At 44.2% G+C, this 20,309-nt stretch overlaps 1 protein-coding gene across 6 annotated transcripts; it reads left to right on the top strand.

Annotated features, from left to right (window-relative positions):
- The first annotated feature begins 1,894 nt into the window (after positions 1-1,894).
- LOC117403482 (Fanconi anemia group G protein) lies at positions 1,895-20,223 on the top strand. 6 transcript variants are annotated; one of them, XM_058989026.1, is made up of 16 exons: positions 1,895-2,319; positions 2,418-2,505; positions 2,727-2,828; positions 4,866-4,956; positions 6,395-6,526; positions 7,193-7,395; positions 9,059-9,215; positions 10,344-10,474; positions 10,836-10,982; positions 11,220-11,380; positions 11,524-11,590; positions 12,702-13,021; positions 13,536-13,576; positions 13,942-14,094; positions 18,124-18,268; positions 18,592-20,222. In XM_058989026.1, the coding sequence occupies exons 3-16, from the start codon at positions 2,751-2,753 to the stop codon at positions 18,689-18,691; spliced, it is 1,926 nt and encodes a 641-aa protein (XP_058845009.1). In that variant the 5' UTR covers positions 1,895-2,319; positions 2,418-2,505; positions 2,727-2,750; the 3' UTR covers positions 18,692-20,222. The 6 variants fall into 6 exon arrangements, with proteins under 6 accessions (XP_058845009.1, XP_058845024.1, XP_058845016.1 ...); XM_058989033.1 differs by having other exon boundaries at positions 1,896-2,319; positions 2,435-2,500; XM_058989021.1 differs by having other exon boundaries at positions 1,896-2,319; positions 2,418-2,500.
- The last annotated feature ends 86 nt before the right edge of the window (positions 20,224-20,309 follow it).

Here is a 20,309-nt window from a genome sequence, read left to right as displayed (position 1 = left end):
ACGATTTGCTGTACTGGTCTCCTAGTGCTGCTGGATACCCTGGTATTGGTTTGCAGCAGTTTCCTTTAACAGTGCAGACAACTTGACACTAAAGTAAAGGGACTTTAAACTGAAGCAGCATGACCAGGTGAAAAGCAGCAAGCTCAGTGTAATGAACCCGAGCTGACTGAAGAGTAGAAGAACGTATGTCCAGTAGAGGCGTTTGTGATTCAATTCCCCACAGGGAATGGTAGCATGCTCTTTGGGCTTCATTTGTTTTATTCAGAGGAATCTGTTTTCTATATCAACTGGTTGCAGAGAAGCGTACATCCCCCAGTGTGTTGTATCTACGGACACATATCCTAATGTGCTTTCTGCATGATTCTCTATTGTAGTGTCAGCTTAGATCATTATGTGCCTGGCTTACTAATTATTCCAGCAAAAAAAATGCTTCTGGAAAGACTCCTCAAGGCTGATTGTGGGGAAGAACTGTAGTGTTGTGCTGTGCAGTGAACTAAATAGAGGTGAAGCATTGTGCACCGAATGAACAAAGCTTGATCAGCACTAATAGAGGTGAAGCATTGTGCACCGAATGAACGAAGCCTGATCAGCACTAATAGAGGTGAAGCATTGTGCACCGAATGAATGTAGCTTGATCAGCACTAATAGAGGTGAAGCACTGTGCACCGAATGAACGAAGCCTGATCAGCACTAATACTCTTCACCACAATCAGTCTTGTTTTGTATTTAGAGAGGGAAGCCCAGACTGCTGCTGTGAATTAAACCACATAGGATCTCTACATTGATACATCAGTCCCAAAGCTTGCTGGAGGGTAGTAGTTAATGCACTAGTAAAGAAAGGTATGCCAGATGCATTCATACTGTAGTACAATAATCTTAATATTATTGTTTTACCAGGTAAAGAAAATAAAGACGTGTTGAAGTAGCTATCTCTTTAACAAGAGTGATGTGGTGGCTATGCTGGATGCAACAAGTTAATCTATTCATTGAAATGCATTGACACATACATTTTACAGAGTAATAGCATTGGTTCACACTGGGTAGTGCTGGGGGTTCTCGCTAGGGAGGGAATGCTGAGCTCCAGCTGCTGCTTTCAACAGGGCCTGCAGTCAACCCAATCAGGACATACAGTAGTGTATCTAAAGTCATGCCTTGTTTAGGACTGTTGTAAAATACAATGCAGCCACATTAAACAAACCTTTGAAGCAAATTAAAGACTGCCAATATCCACCAGGGTAGAACGTTTGTGCGTAAATAACTTTACATGTTGCTATTACTTCAGTAACATGAAGATATTGGACAGTGCAGCCTTTTTAAATGCAGTGTTTTTTTGCCACTAGATGGCAGTATAGGCTCAGTAAAGTAATGACAAGGGACCTGTACAGCTGCCGTATGTGACACAACTGAGAGCGTCAGTGGGACAGAAGATACATTAGATAGAAGACTACAGGGCTGTAACCGTTATTGTTACCTGGTAGTATAATTACTGGTATACAAATCACAGCCGGGGGTTGGAGACACTTCGTTCTTTACACGGTGAGGGTGAGGAGGCGTCGGTTACCTAGCTATGCTGTGTTGATGCTGAATCAGTGGGTATTGAAATAAAAAACATTGAGCATTAACATGGCGAATGGCCTCCTGTCTTTCGTTATGTTCTTAGTTGTATATGCAGGGTGTCCCATAATAACCACGTCGGGCGAGTCATAGGCAATATCACTATTTACAAAGTATTCTGTTCAACATTATGATGCTGGCCCTCGTTTTGCATCAGTTCATTCGTCTTTGCTTCATGACAGTTCACACCGGAAAGAAATCAACACATCCAGTATTAACAATAATGCTGTTAATATTATGCCTGGCTCATGGGGCAACTATGACTAGTTCATTTCAGGGTCCTGTTCAGCGTTTCATTAATGGGGTAAAGCCGCTGAATGAAGGTCTGCTAGTTGTGTTTGTGTGCTAAACAAAACTGAAACTAATATCCTACGAGCGCGTATTTGCAGTGACTTTAGCGCGATATATTTTTCTCACGATGAAAAGGACATGATTGTAACTGCAACTGAATATTCTTATTTACACATTCTTTTCAAGATCTCGCTTATTTATCTCATTGATCTGTGCATGAAATACTGCTTCTGCTTGTCCAAGTCAGCCATCCGCGCATTGAAACTCCCGCTCTCCCAGCAAGGCTCGCGCATTCCGCTGCTTCTGTGTTTGACGTGTAGCTCAACCAATCACGTTGAACAAATTAGCCAACCATAGCACGCTGTAGGCGTGTTTTTTTTTTAGGGACAAGCCTGACGAGTGGAAACTTTTACAGTAAGTCAAGATAAATGAGCGTGTCATTTATTACTGTATTTAATCAATACTTTAGTAAATGCAGACATTATAAAGTGATAGTAAATATTTTATTACAGGCACTTACCTTGAACAGGTTACACGTCGAAGTGTTGGTTTAAAAGTTTGGGGTTTTCACGTGGTGCACGCAGAGCTGCAGCAGGTAAGGTAGGCATGTTTTGATTGTCTTTTTAAATAGTTCTGTATTCTTGTGTCTGTGACAGTTGTCTGACCTGCTGTAGAGGTATTTTATAGCATGCATGCACATTATAATGTGCAAGGATTGAGCTGCATATTAATTATTAACCCAGTGAGCGACACATAAATAAATAGTAAAGCTATACACGCCTGGTCTCAGCTGTCTTGCGTTGCTTTTGTTTTCATTGAAGACGGCGGAGAGCTCATTGAAGAGAATGGACCGGGATACCGGCAGCCAGGGCTGCTTGGAAATCTGGACAGAAGAGCATTACAGCATTGTCCGCAAGTGCAAGGTAGGATAGAAATCCTATAGTCATCCAATAGGAAGCACTGATACTATTACTGCTATTGACAACCAATTCATAGTGTGCGTCCATTGCAGTAATATTGTATCGTGGTTAACTTGTGCCGATGAACTGCCATTGAGGTGCTGCTGTAGTAATGTGCACGGGGGGTGTGGAAGCATGAGGTTAAAAACCCGGATATGGGTTAAAGAAAAACGCGACCTTTTGGTGTCCTGGGAAAGCATATTGAATTTATATTGAAGCATACTGACTGTCCCGGGAAAACAGGGACAGATGGCAAGCCTCGTGCAAGCTATTTATTAATTGCCTTTTATTCATTTGAATTCATTTTAGCGCACTGCTGGTTGATACTGTGCTTGTTTCAGTTGATAATATTACCAGAGCCAGTTCCTCCTACCTGTCCTTAGCAGGGCTAAGAATTGTATTGATTTGAATGCACTGCAGAGTTGAAAGTACCACACTGAAGGCCAGGGAGCTGTTTTTAAAGAGCCATGTGGTATGTATGGGTGTGGAATATCACACCATCATCACATCCTGATTCATGTGGTATGTATGGGTGTTGAATATCACACCGTTTCAGTTATCACATCCTGATTCATGTGGTATGTATGGGTGTTGAATATCACACCGTTTCAGTTATCACATCCTGATTAATGTGGTATGTATGGGTGTGGAATATCACACCATCATCACATCCTGATTCATGTGGTATGTATGGGTGTTGAATATCACACCGTTTCAGTTATCACATCCTGATTCATGTGGTATGTATGGGTGTGGAATATCACACCATCATCACATCCTGATTCATGTGGTATGTATGGGTGTGGAATATCACACCATCATCACATCCTGATTCATGTGGTATGTATGGGTGTGGAATATCACACCATCTTCACATCCTGATTCATGTGGTATGTATGGGTGTTGAATATCACACTGTTTCAGCCATCGCATCCTGATTCATGTGGTATGTATGGGTGTTGAATATCACACCATCATCACATCCTGATTCATGTGGTATGTATGGGTGTGGAATATCACACCGTTTCAGTTATCACATCCTGATTCATGTGGTATGTATGGGTGTTGAATATCACACTGTTTCAGCCATCGCATCCTGATTCATGTGGTATGTATGGGTGTTGAATATCACACCATCATCACATCCTGATTCATGTGGTATGTATGGGTGTGGAATATCACACCATCATCACATCCTGATTCATGTGGTATGTATGTGTGTGGAATATCACATCGTTTCAGTCATCACATCCTGATTCATTTAAAGAAGTTTCAAGCATGTCCTGTCTCTAAATTCACCTGGTACACCAGAGAGTAACCATTAACCTGCCTATTGCATGGCAAGGACACCAGTAAGAAATACCACGTGGAGCAAATGGGGTTTTTCATACATCCACTAGGGGGCAGTGCTGCAGGGGCGGCGGCTGAACAGTTACAAAAAAAAAGGTCTGTTAAGATTTAACAAGAACACTGCTTCCAATTCATGAAAACAGGATGCATGTTTAAACACAACATCCATTTTTGTTGCATTTTGATTGCACATGTTTTTTATTTAACCCCATTACAAACCTTCATTGGGATACTTTATGTCTAAAACAAAAGAGCTATATTCTGGAGCTTAAGGGGTGATTTGATGAACCTGTTTTCCTCTGAGATAACCCACAGAGATTTTCTTTAAAGCATTTTACAGCACTGGGTAATCGTGGGTATCCTGAGTTAACTCTAAAAAGATGTGGGTGATGCAATCTGGGTGGATTCTCTAGTGCTGTAAAATGCTCTAAAAACCCAGGTTCTGACAGTCTTGTCATACCCATGTGCCTCAGCTGCTTTTACAACAGGAGGACACAACAGATTTGGCTGGTTTTGAAACAAGCTTAAAAAGCAATCCGGTGAGCACCGGTATCCGAGCGGAGCAAGAGGTTCAGAGATGTGTGTGTGTGTGTGTTCATTAGAGTGTGGTTTGCTGTGCTTTGTAAAGCCTGGCATTGACTTTCTGTGTAGGCTGCTTGCAGAACTCAGAAAGGAACCCAACAGAAGGAGGCTCTAAAGCAGTGTCACTCTGAACTGAGGAAGCTCCTTCAGAAGATACAAGGTATACATTGCTATTATGTTACAGTGTACTTCGAATTGCGTCTTACTTGTGTTTTCAATGTTTAATATTTGCGTCTCAGTGAGGGGGTCTCGGGAGTTCTGGAAACACACCTTGGATTTTATTAACATAATTAGTTCTTATTCTCTGTAATAATGATTCAGTTTCTAGGTGTAGGTTTTATTTTCAAATTGATATGTAACACCTCTACAGCTAAGAACATTATTCTGAGATTATTAAGTTTGGACCATAACAGAGCAAGGAAATGGACGTTACTCTGTGTTCAAGGTTCATGCTACTTTATTTCAACAATTAATATTAATCATGTTATATTGTAGACCCATATATACAATTGCGACAACTTCTAAACATATTCATTTACAGTTGATAGCCTAATACAGAACAAAGGTAATATTTACCACGTCTGTGGATGCTGTGGTGCTGCTGGGTGTGGATGCTGTGTGGATGCTGTGATGCTGCTGGGTGTGGATGCTGTGTGGATGCTGTGAGGGTGCTGTGTGGATGCTGTGTGCATGTTGTGATGCTGTTGGGTGTGGATGCTGTGATGCTGCTGGGTGTGGATGCTGTGAGGATGCTGTGATGCTGCTGGGTGTGGATGCTGTGAGGATGCTGTTTGGGTGTGGTTACCTTCAGGGACTCGCATTCCTTTTCTTTTGCCACAGTCTTTGCCCATATGTGGTCCTGCACTCCACAGAGCCAAAGTCCTGCTAGTTTACACCGACTCGACTCCCTTCCCTCAGAGAAACACATTCTCAGCACACAGGACCCCACCAAACGAGTTTACAAATGAAATGTGTTTTCAAACACATATACACATGTTATACAAAGCAAATGTTAATATTAAAATATAGAAAATGAGGCTTATTCCACCAAAGCAGGTGTTCCTGACTCAAGATTCGAAATAATGTAAAGCTCACGAGCACTCCTGTTAACTGTTGTGTGATTAGCCAGCAGTCATGAGATGGTGCTTGGACAAACATGGCTTTTTCATGAGGGAGTATTTCAAATATTCTTTAATTTTGAATTAGCTGGGCAACAAAAGTATAATTCATACCATATTGCAATTAAAAAAAAAAAAAAAAAAAAAGAAAATCTGTCTCACTCTTCTGTGCATCATATTTTTTAATAATGTCTTTTAAAATGTTCTGTTATAGAAATGAATGTGAACATGGACATTTTTACCACCAAACGCATTTCAAGCTGTGTTAGTTCCATTATAATGTGTGTCCCAACAGCCTGAGAACTGTAAGCCACATGCCACATTCGGGTCTGAACACCTGCGTTGAGATCATTGAACATGAAACAGACAGTCTTGTTATCAAGCTGTGTCGCAAGGGGGTAGCGCGGCCCTCAAGGGTCTCAGGGCCCCCTCTCACACATGTGTTGGGTTAGTGCTGGTTACTCACCCCTGTTTCTGCAGGCCTGCCCCCGGCTGTGTCCAGTGTGCCTCTGGAGCTGAGCGTACTCTATAATGCCTCTGTGCTGAATCTTCGCCTGTCTGCTAACACCAGGGAGGAAGACCAGGCTGGGATCACGCAGGCGCTGCTCAGAGGTATGGCAGACTCACACCCGTCCCTCACTGGAAGAGTCCTTATTGATTGATAACACACCTTGGGCCAGATTCTCCACTGTGTGGCCAAACTGCCCACGTCATGCATTTACTATGAGTGTGCATTTTGCATGCTGTGCCTTGGCTACTATATTTGAAGTACCAGACCCTTCATAAGAAGTGCATTATAGCATAAGACGCCCTCCCACAGAGAGAGTCCCTCCCACAGAGAGAGTCCCTCCCACAGAGAGAGTCCTTCCCACAGAGAGTCCCTCCCACAGAGAGATGCCCTCCCACAGAGAGAGTCCCTCCCACAGAGTCCCCCTCCCATAGAGTCCCCTTACATTTTCTTTTTCTTTTTTTCTTTGTTTTAATAAATTACTGCAATATGAATGTGTACAATATTTATGTTTACCGGTATATGAAAATGCATATTGAATGGATTAGGTTACGTAGCCATGTTGTTGATACAGAATCATTTGGATCCTTTAAGACCCCCAGTTGACAAAGTTTTGAGATCAATCAGCTACTAGGAACCAGACGAGCATTGGTGGGCTGAATGGCCTTCCCTCGTTGGTGAAGTTTTTATGATCCTAAGTTAATCAACCCAAGTGCGCCCTGCCTGCCCTGTACTGACCCCTCCATGTCTCTTTGTCCCGTCCTGTCCAGCTCTGGAAGCCGCTGGCCGCCCCGGTACCGGCTCTGACCCCCTGCAGTTGTGGCGCTTGGTCCTGCAGTTGCTCAACTGGGAACACTGGGAGCAGTGGGAGCCCTCGCTGACCCGACTAGCCTGTGTGCAGTGGGCACACTGGCTCTGCACCTGCCAGCTTCAATGTGTCAGGGAGCTGCTCCTGTGGCTGGCTGAGGCTCGGGTAGGGGAGACAGGGGTTTTGGTTACTTCAATTTCATTGGCAAACATTTTGACCTAGAAGATTTTCTCAATTTCTTCATTTGAAGACATGTAAGACTTGTAGCCAAAACGTTGGACAAACAAATGTTACTATTTTTGTAATCATTTCTTTTTTCCAGTATGAATTCTTATTGTACTGCTGAGTGATTTGCAGTTATGGTTGTCCATGTGGTGGATGTAGGTCAAAGGCCAAGGGGCTCCTCAATTGGGAAGCTGTCGCTACACAGGACTAGTCAGACTCAATATACACTTCCACTTCATCAGTGTACTGATTAAAACTGACTGTGACTTAAACTACGTCTGTGAATGTTAATGAGTGTTGTGAATTTTGAAAGCGTATTTGAAGATCCCAGACCTGATATGTACTGTATATACCCCATGACTACACCGGCACCCTTCCCTTCCCCCCCCTACCTCCTTAGATTGTGTTTATAAAAATCAATACAGCCTGGAAGCTTGCAGAGACCCAGTCTCAGTGCTGGTGAGTCTCTGAGCTGCTGAGACTCTGTGCTGAGTCTCTGTGCTGCCTGAGTCTCTGTGCTGCTGAGTCTCTGTGCTGTCTGAGTCTCTGTGCTGAGTCTCTGTGCTGTCTGAGTCTCTGTGCTGCGAGTCTCTGTGCTGTCTGAGTCTCTGTGCTGTCTGAGTCTCTGTCCCTGTAGAGATTCCGGAGCCTCTGGGTCAGGCCTTTGTTGTGTGGAGTGCTGATGGTGCAGGTTAGCTGTGTGTGTCTGTCTGTCTCTCTCTCGCTCTCTCTCACACACAAAGCAGGGAATCAGCTCCCTGAGAACAATGGGTAGCCACTAATTTTAGATACTGTGTGTATTAAAATGAGTTTGTTTTTTTTTTTAACCAAAGAAAGCAAAACTTTTTTTTACATTATTTTTTAATATGGTTTGTATTTCAAAAAACAAATAACAGTAAAATAAAAAAGTTGTTTAAAGGTCGCTCAAAGAGCAAAAATAACCCTCAAAGCCGTGAAAGTTTACAGCTTATCATAACATTTAAATACAGGGATTTCAATTTGTCCGTTTTTTGTTGCGTATATGGAAAACTACAAAGCGGTGTGTAATTCAGTATGTTAAGGTCACATTATCCAGCAGGTTTCATTCCACTTATTCTATAGCTGCACACTGTCCTGCATGCTGCTGACCTGCATTCTGTAGAGTGATGCATAGCTGCAGGTCATGGTGAGCCACACTGTCCTGCACGCTGCTGACCTGCATTCTGTAGAGTGATGCATAGCTGTAGGTCATGGTGAGCCACACTGTCCTGCACGCTGCTGACCTGCATTCTGTAGAGTGATGCATAGCTGCAGGTCATGGTGAGCCACACTGTCCTGCAAGCTGCTGACCTGCATTCTGTAGAGTGATGCATAGCTGTAGGTCATGGTGAGCCACACTGTCCTGCAAGCTGCTGACCTGCATTCTGTAGAGTGATGCATAGCTGCAGGTCATGGTGAGCCACACTGTCCTGCATGCTGCTGACCTGCATTCTGTAGAGTGATGCATAGCTGCAGGTCATGGTGAGCCACACTGTCCTGCATGCTGCTGACCTGCATTCTGTAGAGTGATGCATAGCTGCAATATGCTGTATATAACCCTTGTTTGTGTCTTGTTGTTTTTAAGGGCTGGTCTCTTCCAGCTTGCCCTGGGTCCCCTCTGGATGTGCAGAGTATCCTGGTGGAGGAGAGCCAGTCCTGGGAGAGCAGAGCTGCCCCCGGGGAGGTGCTGAGTGCAGCCCAGTTCAGGGAGCTGCTCCACACCTGCACTGCCATCACTCGGGGTAAGAATAGTTTACACTTCAAGCTTTTGAAAGTCAGCCATACGTTAAAGAATGTTGTGTAGATGTTTGAGTGTTCTCAGAAGTATGCATGTGTAGTATAGACGTTGGCTTGAGTGTGTATACAGTGATAACAGTGTGTTCGTAGGTTTTTATTTTATATTCAGTGTTCACTCAGTTGTTGTACATGTATAGCCTTTACACGTTCATATTGTAGTCACTTTATTTAACACTTTGTTGGTTGTTTCTTCTGGGTTATCTGATTGGTTACTATAATTCCAACACTGTTAAAGATTAAATGTTTAAGAAACTAAGAGCCAGAATTGGGAAGTACTGATGTGTATCAATTATGTATATGCTGTGAAATCTGAATGAACCGGTCATCGTTATTTGGCAAACTTTCAGCAGCATTTACCGTCTTTTCTTTGTTTTGTTTACCCCTCCTGTACTGTTTTTAGGAAGCTCTCAATCATTCTCAATCAGTCAGCTTTCTGTAGACAGCAATAGAAGAAAATGCAAATAACTTCAAACTAACTTCGAAATTTGAGAGTGTAAACAAAAAACAGATAAAGTGGCATTAGTAGGTACATGCCCTTTAAAAACCCACTTACCGAAGATCAATCGTCCAAATCAATTTCCGCTGTCAAGCCAGTCTCCTGTTGTTAACCTCTGATGCTGAGCAGCGGATTGTTACCAAGACACTGAGCCAGGGAGGGAAGGAAAGATCCAGCCTGGGAACTCTCCACCTGGGCTGGGCGGGCTCTTGACCAGTAGGGGTCGTTGAAGTGCAGTAAGGTGAATTAAACCCAGCCAGTTTTCCTTCCCCACTCTGCGATAAACCACTGCAGTGCTCCCTGTCGGAACCAGCTAATATCGACAAGATTGTCATGAGCAAGATTTGAACCGCACTGGCATGGGACTGTCCCTGCAATCCAAGCAGCAGTGCTTTTACCAGCTCAGCCCCTGAGAACCTGCAGTGCACACGTTTGTGTGTGGTTCTGCCCCTCCCTGCAGTGCACATGTGTGTGTGTGTGTGTGTGGTTCTGCCCCTCCCTGCAGTGCACATGTGTGTGTGTGGTGCGGCCCCCCAGTCTGCAGGCGGTGACTGCTGGAGTGTTTCCTGTGTTGCAGGTGTGGAGTGGATGGAAGCTGGGCAGTACCAGGAGGCGCTGGGGGGGTTCCAGCAGGCTGCAGTCCTGCCTTCTCCCAGGCCCCTCCATGCTCAGCTTCTCACCCTGACCGGACTCTGCTTCCTCAAGCTGGTAAGGACTACCGTCCTGCCGTTATATATATATATATATATATATACACACAGTATAAATATGCTGTATATAACCCTAAACCTCAAGCTGGTGAGAGGAGTCTGCATTCACCTTGAGAGCAACCACGGCTTTAACAACAAAAAGAAAAGATAATTTTTCTAACTATTTTATGTACAATCTCTGCCATATATCTATGTCATGGTCGTTGCTGATCATTATCCTGAGAGCTCTAATTGTGAGTTTGCAGCAGTGGCAGGGGATGCACTGTACTGTGTGTTGCACACTTGCTTGTTTTAGAAGGGAAGTGCTCCGGCAGTGTGTGGTGGTTCTCTTGACACTTGTTTTTCTGGCTGGTTCCCAGGGGAAGCCTCAGAGTGGGCTGCAGTGCTATAGACAGGCCCTGGAGATGGATTTTGGGTGCCTGTGTGCCCTCTATCAGAGCTGTGTGGTGTACAGACAGCTGGGAGAGGCAGAGGCTGAGATTGAGGCTCTCGGGCTGCTCTACACTGTGAGTACCTCTAGCTAGCATGAGTATATAGAAAGTGCCAGTAAGCCTATCGACTGCTCTAAATATTTTGCTATACACATTTGTATTTTGGTTGTTGTTTTTATTTGTAAACGCTCTGTTTCTTTTTTATATCACTGACTTGGCTGGTTGAGGTGGAGGTTGGGTTGGGGGTGGAACTAATCACATTTCAATCAAGATTTTTACAAGTTTACTGTTCCTTTGCTGCCCCACCCCCAGGCAGTGATGTCGCCCGCACACCGTGACCCGACCTGTGACTCGGCCGCCCTGATTGGCCCAGAATCACTGCTCCAAAGCCCCACCCTGATCTGTCTGCTCAGGAAGCCACATCCTTCCTGCGTGAAGCATTGTCTGGCACAGAGGAGCCTGCAGAGCGGCAGGTCCAGAGTTATTATAGTGTATACAGAACCCTTAGATTAACACTTGCAACCCTATTGGCTAACAGTGTCCACACACCTCCCAGTAGTCATTATAGCGGTCAGTAATAAAAGTATGCCGTGACGTGCAGTGTGCTGTATTACAGGACAGCAGAGGCAGTGGAGCACTACCTGGACTTGCTGGCCTTGTTCCAGGAGGGGGCGTCTCAGCGGGTGAGTTTAGATGGCACTCTGTAAAGCAAGGCTGTCCGACGGAAGGCTCTTGAGCCACACAGTGTAAGACTCATTGAGCTGCACAATGTAGCTCTCTTGATTCAGAGGTGATGGCTGGACATTCAGGAGTTTTAGATAAAAGTAACTCAAAGTGCAAAAACAAATGCTGTGTAAACGTTTGAACATGGAACCTGTTTAATTAGAGCACAAATACTGCAACAGTGTGTAGCACACTTCAACTCTGTATTTTTAGTTTTATTTCTCATGGCTCTTTAAGAACTCTCTGGTCAGGGGTATGGCTCTTTCAGACAGAAAGGTTTGACACCTCTACTCTGCAGGAGTGCCACTAGATCTCTGTGACACTGCACACAGACAGCAGATACACACATCTCTATAGAGACACTGCACACACAGGCAGCAAATACACACATCTCTATAGAGACACTGCACACAGACAGCAGATACACACATCTCTATAGAGACACTACACTGCACACAGACAGCAGATACACACATCTCTATAGAGACCCTGCACACAGACAGCAGATACACACATCTCTATAGAGACACTGCACACACAGGCAGCAAATACACACATCTCTATAGAGACCCTGCACACAGACAGCAGATACACACATCTCTATAGAGACCCTGCACACAGACAGCAGATACGCACATCTCTATAGAGCCCTTCATGTCAATGCTAAACTGGATTTCATTTTGGAATCTATCTCTCTATTCATTTGCTCAAATCCAGCAACAGAATGACTAGGGGTGAATCACCCCGTTCCAAATTACATCGCAGTGTTGCTTAAACCAGATGCAGATCTTGAGCTAAGGAAAGTGATTCCCTGAATGTAGCTGTTTGTTTAGCTCTAAACGTACTTTCTTTTCATTACATTGTTCTTGAAAGTGATTCCCTGAATGTAGCTGTTTGTTTAGCTCTAAACGTACTTTCTTTTCATTACATTGTTCTTGTTTTTTACACTGAAGAGTCCGTGAACGTTCATGGAGTGCTGTGTTTACTTCACTCATGATGGGGGCGAGGCCGGGGGCGTGCTCTCCTGGGTCTGTTCTATGACCTGGCTTTGCATGATGTATTCCAATGCAGGTGATCGTAGACAACAGCCTGGCCTTCCCCAGAATCCCAGAGCTGTACCTGGAAGCAGCAGTGTCCCTACTGAAGGCCAGGAGGTATCAGGATGCAATCACAGTGTGTGAAGAGGTTGTCAGCAAGACAGGAGCCTTGGTCCCCGAGAGACTGACCCTTGAGTGCCCTCCCAACACGGAGCGCGACGGCCTCTGGGCCGGAGAATCAGAGAAGAGAGAGAGTCTGAACTGTGTGCTGTGGACTGCGGCGGCCTGCTTCCTTCAAGGACAGGCCTTCACCCAGCTGAAGGAGGGCAAGGAATCACTGTCTCATTACAGCAGGTGTGCACGTTCGTTACGTCTGCTGACCTTGTGTCCAGTTACACTTTTCTGTAGTTTTGGTTTTCAAGGGTTTAATTTTAACATTGCAGTTTACTCCCCGTGCAACTGGTATTAGGACCCCATCTGAAACATAAAACACTATTTAAATTCTACTGCCACTGAAGTTTGTAACACAAGCGAGATCAGCCAGTGTCTTTTGTAGAAGTAAGAGCCAACCCTATCTAGTGAGCAGTTAAATTCCTTAGAAACTGGCAATACACTGCTGTTCACTAAGATGGTACTGGCACTTACTAATTTAAAAACATACGCTGATCTAGCCTGTGTTACATATGAATATTATGTGGCAAAGAGCAGCTCCTGAACCTCGTATTAGAACATTTTAAAAACACTTTATTTGAGAAAACACAATAAACAGTCCTGAGTTTGCAAACATCTTAGAAAGGTAAGGGGGCAGTAAATAATAATAAGACTGCAGGTCTGATCGGTGCTTCATTCTGCATTCTTTTTATTTCAGGTGTATAAATCTGTTGGTTAAGGTCCACGTTACTTATTCAGGTGAGTGACAGTACAGGAGGCAGTACAATGTGGGTGGAAGTGGCATTGCTCGATCGCTGTCCTGGAGAACAGGAGAGTGACTGGAGAGTGACAAGTTTCAACACAATGGGATGAGCAGTTCTTTGGATATATACTGGGTGATTAGTAAGAAAGAAAAAACATTATCATCCAATGGCAAGGATCCGTCCTCGTATTCATTTCAATCCCCTGACTGCATTACTGCACACCCCCTGTACCAGACGTAGGCATGGATCACACACCTCGTATTCCTGTTGACAGTATATAAACTAAAGAGAGGAGTGGAGGCTCATTCATTGTTGCAGATGGGTGCAGGTGACAGTAGCCCTATTGTGCCTGTGTTTCAGAGCGGAGGGGAGGGGACTCTGAGAAGAGTGGAGTGCGGTCCCTGCAGAGGCTGAAGAGCCTGGCGTTCACTGGGAGAGGACTGTGCTTCCTGGAGCGGGCTCAGGACAGAGAGGCGCTGCACAGCTTCCAGCTCAGTGTGCAGACTGACCCAGGTACCCTACTGGCTCTCCTGTCCTCACTGTCACACTGCGCAGCGACTGCAGCACGCGCAATCATAATACCACAGCTATGGCCAAAAGTTTTGCATCACCTAGAATTTTAGGAAAGAGAGTAATTAAAAAATCATAATATCTCAAAAGTTTACCGGAAGCCATAATAGTAGACTTCTTTAGCAAGGCATGCAACAACTTTTTACATGACATAAAAACATTTTCTGACGTGCACTGGGAATATAAAAGACACGTGCTTACCTTCGTTTTCTACTGAAATCGAACTTTCATTCGTCTGTCTTTTTTCAGAAGCTCCTCAGTGACTGAATGTAGAAATCCGGTAGGCAGCGCAGATTCCTAGGCAGCGCAGATTCCTAAGCAGCGCCTTTTCAAGTCAGTGAGGCTAAGTTTTTTTATTTATTTATTTATTTATTGCATTTATATAGCACTTTTTATACAAAAGTATTGCAAAGCACTGTGCAGTACATAGCAGAAAAAAGAACAAACCACAATACATTTGTATAGCATGTCACACATACAGCTGCCACAATCAGACCATTTAAATAACAGTATACACATAATAATACAAAAGCAGCAATTTTAAGGTTACATTAAAACCCACTAAGATAAGAAAAACATTTTATAAAAGTGCGTTTTTAGTCTTTACTTGAAAACTGTAACAGTCCCAGCTTCCCTGACAAACGAAGGCAGAGCATTCCATAATTTCAGAGCTCTACAAGAAAAAGCCATACCTCCCATGTTGCTTTTGTTGACCCTAGGAATAACCAGCAGCCCCGCATCCTATGATCTCAGAGTGCGGTTTGGAAGATACAGGGTCAGTAACTCCTGCAAATAACTAGGTGCTAATCCATTCAGGGCCTTGTAAGTTAACAGCAAAATCTTAAAATCAATTCTATACTACACAGTGAGCCATTCACAAGACATTCACACGGAACACCCAGGCCAGCATCGCCTGTTGTTAATACCCACATTTTTGCAGCTGATCTGAGTTATACACAGCACACAGTTCAGCACCACACTTTCAAAGAGTTCAATCAGAGCTTCTTTGCTCTACTTAACAGTTTGTACAAGCCTCGAGTGAAAATTCCACCCAGTGGTACAAACAGAAGGCAGTCTTCGTTTAACTACGTTGCGAAGAAGCTCAGACCACTTTGTAGGTCGAGAGAAAAACGGAGCTATTCCTTCTAAATTTTTGAAAAAAATCCTGCATTCCCTAATATTCTTTGCTGCATAACTGAGGACTAGATTTAAGACGTTTTCACGCACACGTTTCTGAAGTCTACTTACTTCGCCTGCCATCACTGCTGCACCGTCTGAACAACCAACTTGTTGCCACATTGAAACTTCTGGCACATCGCATCAACACGCTGGAAAAGTGCAGCAGCAGACCGACCGCCACTAACATCAGTAAAACCAACAACATCACTGTCCTTGGACACATAACGCAGTACAGTCGAAAGCTGGGACTTATTGGCTATATCTGAGGTTTTATCGTAGAATAGCAACAAATGGTGCCTCCTCAATTTCTTTGGCAATGGCATTAAGTTGGATATTACTCACTGCTTCGATTAGGTCATTCTGAATCTTGCTCGATGTCCAAGAAAAAAAGTCGAGGTTTCCAAATGCTGCTTCAATGAAGGATCGAACTCACTGTTTCGACATAATTTCCACGATTCAGGGAGTCATCCGATTCGTCGTGCCCACGAAATGCCAGCTCTTGTTCTCCAAGATGACTTACAACATGAATTAGTCTTGGCAAAATCTCACGATTCTGATGGACTTTTTCATTGTGCTGTCTGACAGCAAGTCTCCATTGTTTGTTTAACTGCAGATCAATGCGCTCTTGTCCAAATGTTCGTAACTGTATACATGCTGTTAGGTCTGGCTGGCTAGTTTCATTACGTTTGCAGGTATTGTGTAAAGTGTTTAAATCGTGGTATCCAGCCTTATTCCACACACTCTTCTCGTTAATGAAAAGTAGACACAGCCAGCAGAATAGTTTTGTCTCCCCATGTGCACAGATCCACTCGCACTTGTACACGCTTCACTGAAACGCCGTTTCAACTCTTTCCCTGCTTGTTTGTACATGCTCTCTAACTACAGTTTCGGTTTCGGTGGTCCGTTTTTTATGATTTCTTCTGTAGTCACATAATCTCCTGCACTAAATGGATTTTACAGCAATTTTTATACTACATTATCCATTTCTCTCTCTGCTTCAATCAAATCGTATTCTCTAGTTTCACAAAATAACCGTTTTTTTCTGCCTTCTGTTTTTGCTCCTGACCTTTGTTGGCCTGCTCGCTCTGTTCCATCAGGACGATTCATTTCTTCGATTGCATGCCTTCGTTTCATTATTCAAGAGTGGAGATCTGCCGCACAGCGTTGCGTTGCCTGGGCAACGAGATGCAATTCGGGGCATTGCGTGAGTTGGCACGCCAGGCACAACCGATATGATTATTTTTATATGCAAACCTATACGTATGTATTATATATGTTACATAGAATAATAATAATAGTATACCAATTTTAATATTATTGTTTTAGATATTTTTTTTGTGTGTGAGCTATAGGGCATGTGTTACATACATAGACACCACGCCACTGATAATAGTACAGCATTTCAAGATGTCACACTTTTAAATTTGTCAGTTTTTCGTTAAATATATGGAAAACTACAAAGCGATAGGTAATTCTATATGTTAATGTAACATTATTACATAGGCGACAGTGTGGTCCAGTGGTTAAAGTCCAGGGCTTGTAACCAGAAGGTCACCGGTTCAAATCCCACCTCCGCCACTGACTCACTGTGACCCTGAGCAAGTCACTTAACCTCCTTGTGGTCCATCCTACAGATGAGATGTTAAATCAATGTCCTATTGTAAGTGACTCTGCATATAATACACAGTTCACAGCCTACCTCTGTAAAGCGCTTTGTATAAATAAATATAATAATAATAATTATTCAGCAGGTTTCATTCAACAATATGATGCAAAATGTTTGGCCATAGCTGTAGGTTATCAGTTAACATGCACAGTTGACCCTGTCTCGTATCCTGCAAGAATGTCTTTATTGGGTGGTTCTGTCACCCAAAGTGTGAAACTATACGCTCGTAAGAGACGGGATCAGCAGTACATCGTAACGTGCTATAAATCACATTTAAATTGAAAGAAAAGAATGCATTACATAGATAAGGCAGTTATCCACATTTCTTTAGAGTTTTGTCAGCTGGTAGTCTACCCTGCAGGAGACGACACAAATAAGATGTGCTGCACTGTTTTGATTAGCTGAGATTGACTTCATGATTTATAATAAAACTGTAAGAAGCTATGTTTCAGCTAGTGCTTTCTGCAGTGTACTGCTTTATCACTTTTATGAGGGTGAGATTATAATTCTTGGCTCCATGACCATACAATATTAACTCATACATTCACTTGTCCTAATCAAAATGAAGGAGTGGAAAGGCTGTGAGGGGCCTGTACTGGGGGTATGGGAGTGGACTGACCCTGCAGGGGGAGTGGAGGGCTGTACTGGGAGTGGACTGACCCTGCTCGTCTCTGCAGGGGGAGTGGGGGGCTGTACTGGGAATGGACTCTGACCCTGCAGGGGGAGTGGAGGGCTGTACTGGGAATGGACTCTGACCCTGCAGGGGGAGTGGAGGGCTGTACTGGGAGTGGACTGACCCTGCAGGGGGAGTGGAGTGCTGTACTGGGAGTGGACTGACCCTGCAGGGGGAGTGGAGGGCTGTACTGGGAGTGGACTGACCCTGCAGGGGGAGTGGAGTGCTGTACTGGGAGTGGACTGACCCTGCAGGGGGAGTGGAGGGCTGTACTGGGAGTGGACTGACCCTGCAGGGGGAGTGGAGTGCTGTACTGGGAGTGGACTGACCCTGCAGGGGGAGTGGAGGGCTGTACTGGGTGTGGACTGACCCTGCAGGGGGAGTGGACTGACCCTGCAGGGGGAGTGGAAGGCTGTACTGGGAGTGGACTCTGACTCTGCCTATGTCTATGCAGGGGTAGTGGAGGGGCTGTACTGGCTGCTGGAGCTGCTCTGGAGGCTGGGGAGGAGGGAGGAAGCCCTGTCTTGCTGGAGGAGGTTTCAGAGCTGCACGGGGAGGTCGGCAGAGGAAGCAGCAGCAGCAGGACAGGATCTCCAGGGGTGAGCAGGACAATCCAGATTCCATGTTGTCTGTTTTCTACCTTTGTCTGCATGTCTGCCTCTTAAACACGCTGTCTAGTGCATGTATTGTATGCTAGATCAGCAACTCCGAAGGTATATATGTCATGTTGTAAAAAAAAAATTTAAAAAAAAATGTTAAAAGTCTGTTAAATCTTTAGAAATCTGATTAAAAACGTAACACGTAACAGATTTCTTAGCGTAGTTTTTACTGATCAATTCTAAAGGGAACATAATGGAAACCATAAATAACAAGTTAATAACCATTTACTAGAGCAAAACCTGTTTGCTTTACTTCATTCCAGAGACTACCCCCTGTACCTGCTGTCCCCCCTGCAGGGGGATGCTCCTCGGGACTGGGAGGGTCTGAGCAGGAGGATGCTGAAGGAATGCAGCCCGCTGTAGAGCTTCTGCACCAGAGTGCTACAATATTAACATTAGCCATTTCCAATTGTAATATTACAAGCTCCTGGAGCGCTGCAGAAAAGGGTAGTTAACAGCATGGGTAACACGTTGGTTTAGGGGTCTGTCAGTTATATATGATCTAAAAATTATTGTAATATGTATTTTTACAAGATGTATGTAACCACTTACAAACTGAAGCCCGTAAACTAAAGTGTTACCAAATAACATGCATGGATGTTCTCTATGTGTTGTTGCAATACTAATAGTCCAGTGACTTGCAATAAGCTGTAATAGGCACTTACTAGGTTCCTGTATACAGCACAGGACCCAGACAGAAAATGTGTTTGCCAGTCACTTGAAACAACCACTGTGGGGTTCCAGTGCTACAGGAGCCCAGATTAACTGTACTCATCAAGGCATGCAAGTTCAGGAGCCCATGGTAACTACTCTGCACACTGGCTTCCTGATTGCTCCAGCAGCATCACCAAGTTCATCCAAATACTGCATAAGAATGTTGTCTGCAATTTCAAAAGAAATCTGTGTAATCCGTGAAGGTCATGTTTAGTATTTTCAGATCTGTCTCGGATATTGATTAGAGGATCATGATTGCTTCTCAGATTACTGTTTCAGGAACCTGTTTGAGTTGTCTCTGGCTCTCTGTCTCTGTGTCTCTCTCTCTCTCTCTCCTAATGCCCATGAAATATTTAATATGCTTAAGACGCCTTAGGTGGATGACTTGCTGTAATGTCTGCTGTCATTTTCTGCAGTAGCAGTGGTTTATGAACAACACATAAATGAAATGTATGTGCAGTAGCACATGTCAAAAACAGGTTTAAAGCAAAAAGAAACTTGAACACTAATGGGCTGTGCAAGGGCCAGCATTTTCTATTTATTTCTATTTAGGAACGAACGCATCTACCCCAAATGTGCTGGTGGCTCACCTCAACATGCTGGAGCCCCACACTGCTGGTCAGGGACGTAGTGAGCTCAAGTGCACATCTGCCAGGCTGCTCTTTGTCCTCCAGGGGCCAGACGTTCCTTTATCAAGCTCCTGGGTGGGAAGAGACAGTTGGCTTGGTGGTGGCATCTAGGATGACCACTGACCATCAGTTCTCTTGAGCCGCTGTGATGAGGGAACCGAATTAGACATTTGCTGCCTGTGGTTCGAGGAATTTGAACCAGAGCTTGCATACCTGCTACAGCCCACGCAGTCCCTAAAGCTCCATCTAGTTCTAGATCTAAGCATCTGTGGGATGAGCTGGAGTGTTGAATGCAGGAGTGCTTGGAGGCAGCAGCATCCCTGGCATAACTGCGCAGTGCACTGTACAGGCTGGCTTTTCAGAGGAACCGCGTGGAATCTACAGCCTGTGTTGCAGCTGTTAATCCTTCAAAAGGAGGGACAAGCGAATACGAGAGTGGGTTCTGAATAAAATGTAACCGGTTGAAAGACATTATCTGTTTGTTAGGCTGTATCTTGATTTGTACAAATGTTGGAGAATCAATAAATCAAACAAGCCTTTACTGTATCTGGTTCCCGTTTAATGGTCCTGTTTATGCGTATGACATGAAGTATGCAACCTTTACAGAAACACAGCATTGTATTGTGTCTAAACACCTG

This window comes from Acipenser ruthenus, chromosome 2 (genome assembly GCF_902713425.1).
Source record: "Acipenser ruthenus chromosome 2, fAciRut3.2 maternal haplotype, whole genome shotgun sequence".
Classification (NCBI taxonomy): Eukaryota; Metazoa; Chordata; class Actinopteri; order Acipenseriformes; family Acipenseridae; genus Acipenser; species Acipenser ruthenus.
Note: the sequence above shows the minus strand (reverse complement) of the source record. Positions and strands in the feature narration are given on the sequence as shown.

What these genes read in the sequence shown, in the direction of transcription:
- LOC117403482 (XM_058989055.1), top strand. Translation starts at nt 2,751, where the DNA reads ATGGACCGGGATACCGGCAGCCAGGGCTGCTTGGAAATCTGGACAGAA. An exon ending in GCTCCTTCAGAAGATACAAG is followed by an intron (nt 4,957 to 6,394) that starts GTATACATTGCT and finishes CTGTTTCTGCAG; the next exon opens with GCCTGCCCCCGGCTGTGTCC. An exon ending in CTCTCGGGCTGCTCTACACT is followed by an intron (nt 10,983 to 11,219) that starts GTGAGTACCTCT and finishes CCCCACCCCCAG; the next exon opens with GCAGTGATGTCGCCCGCACA.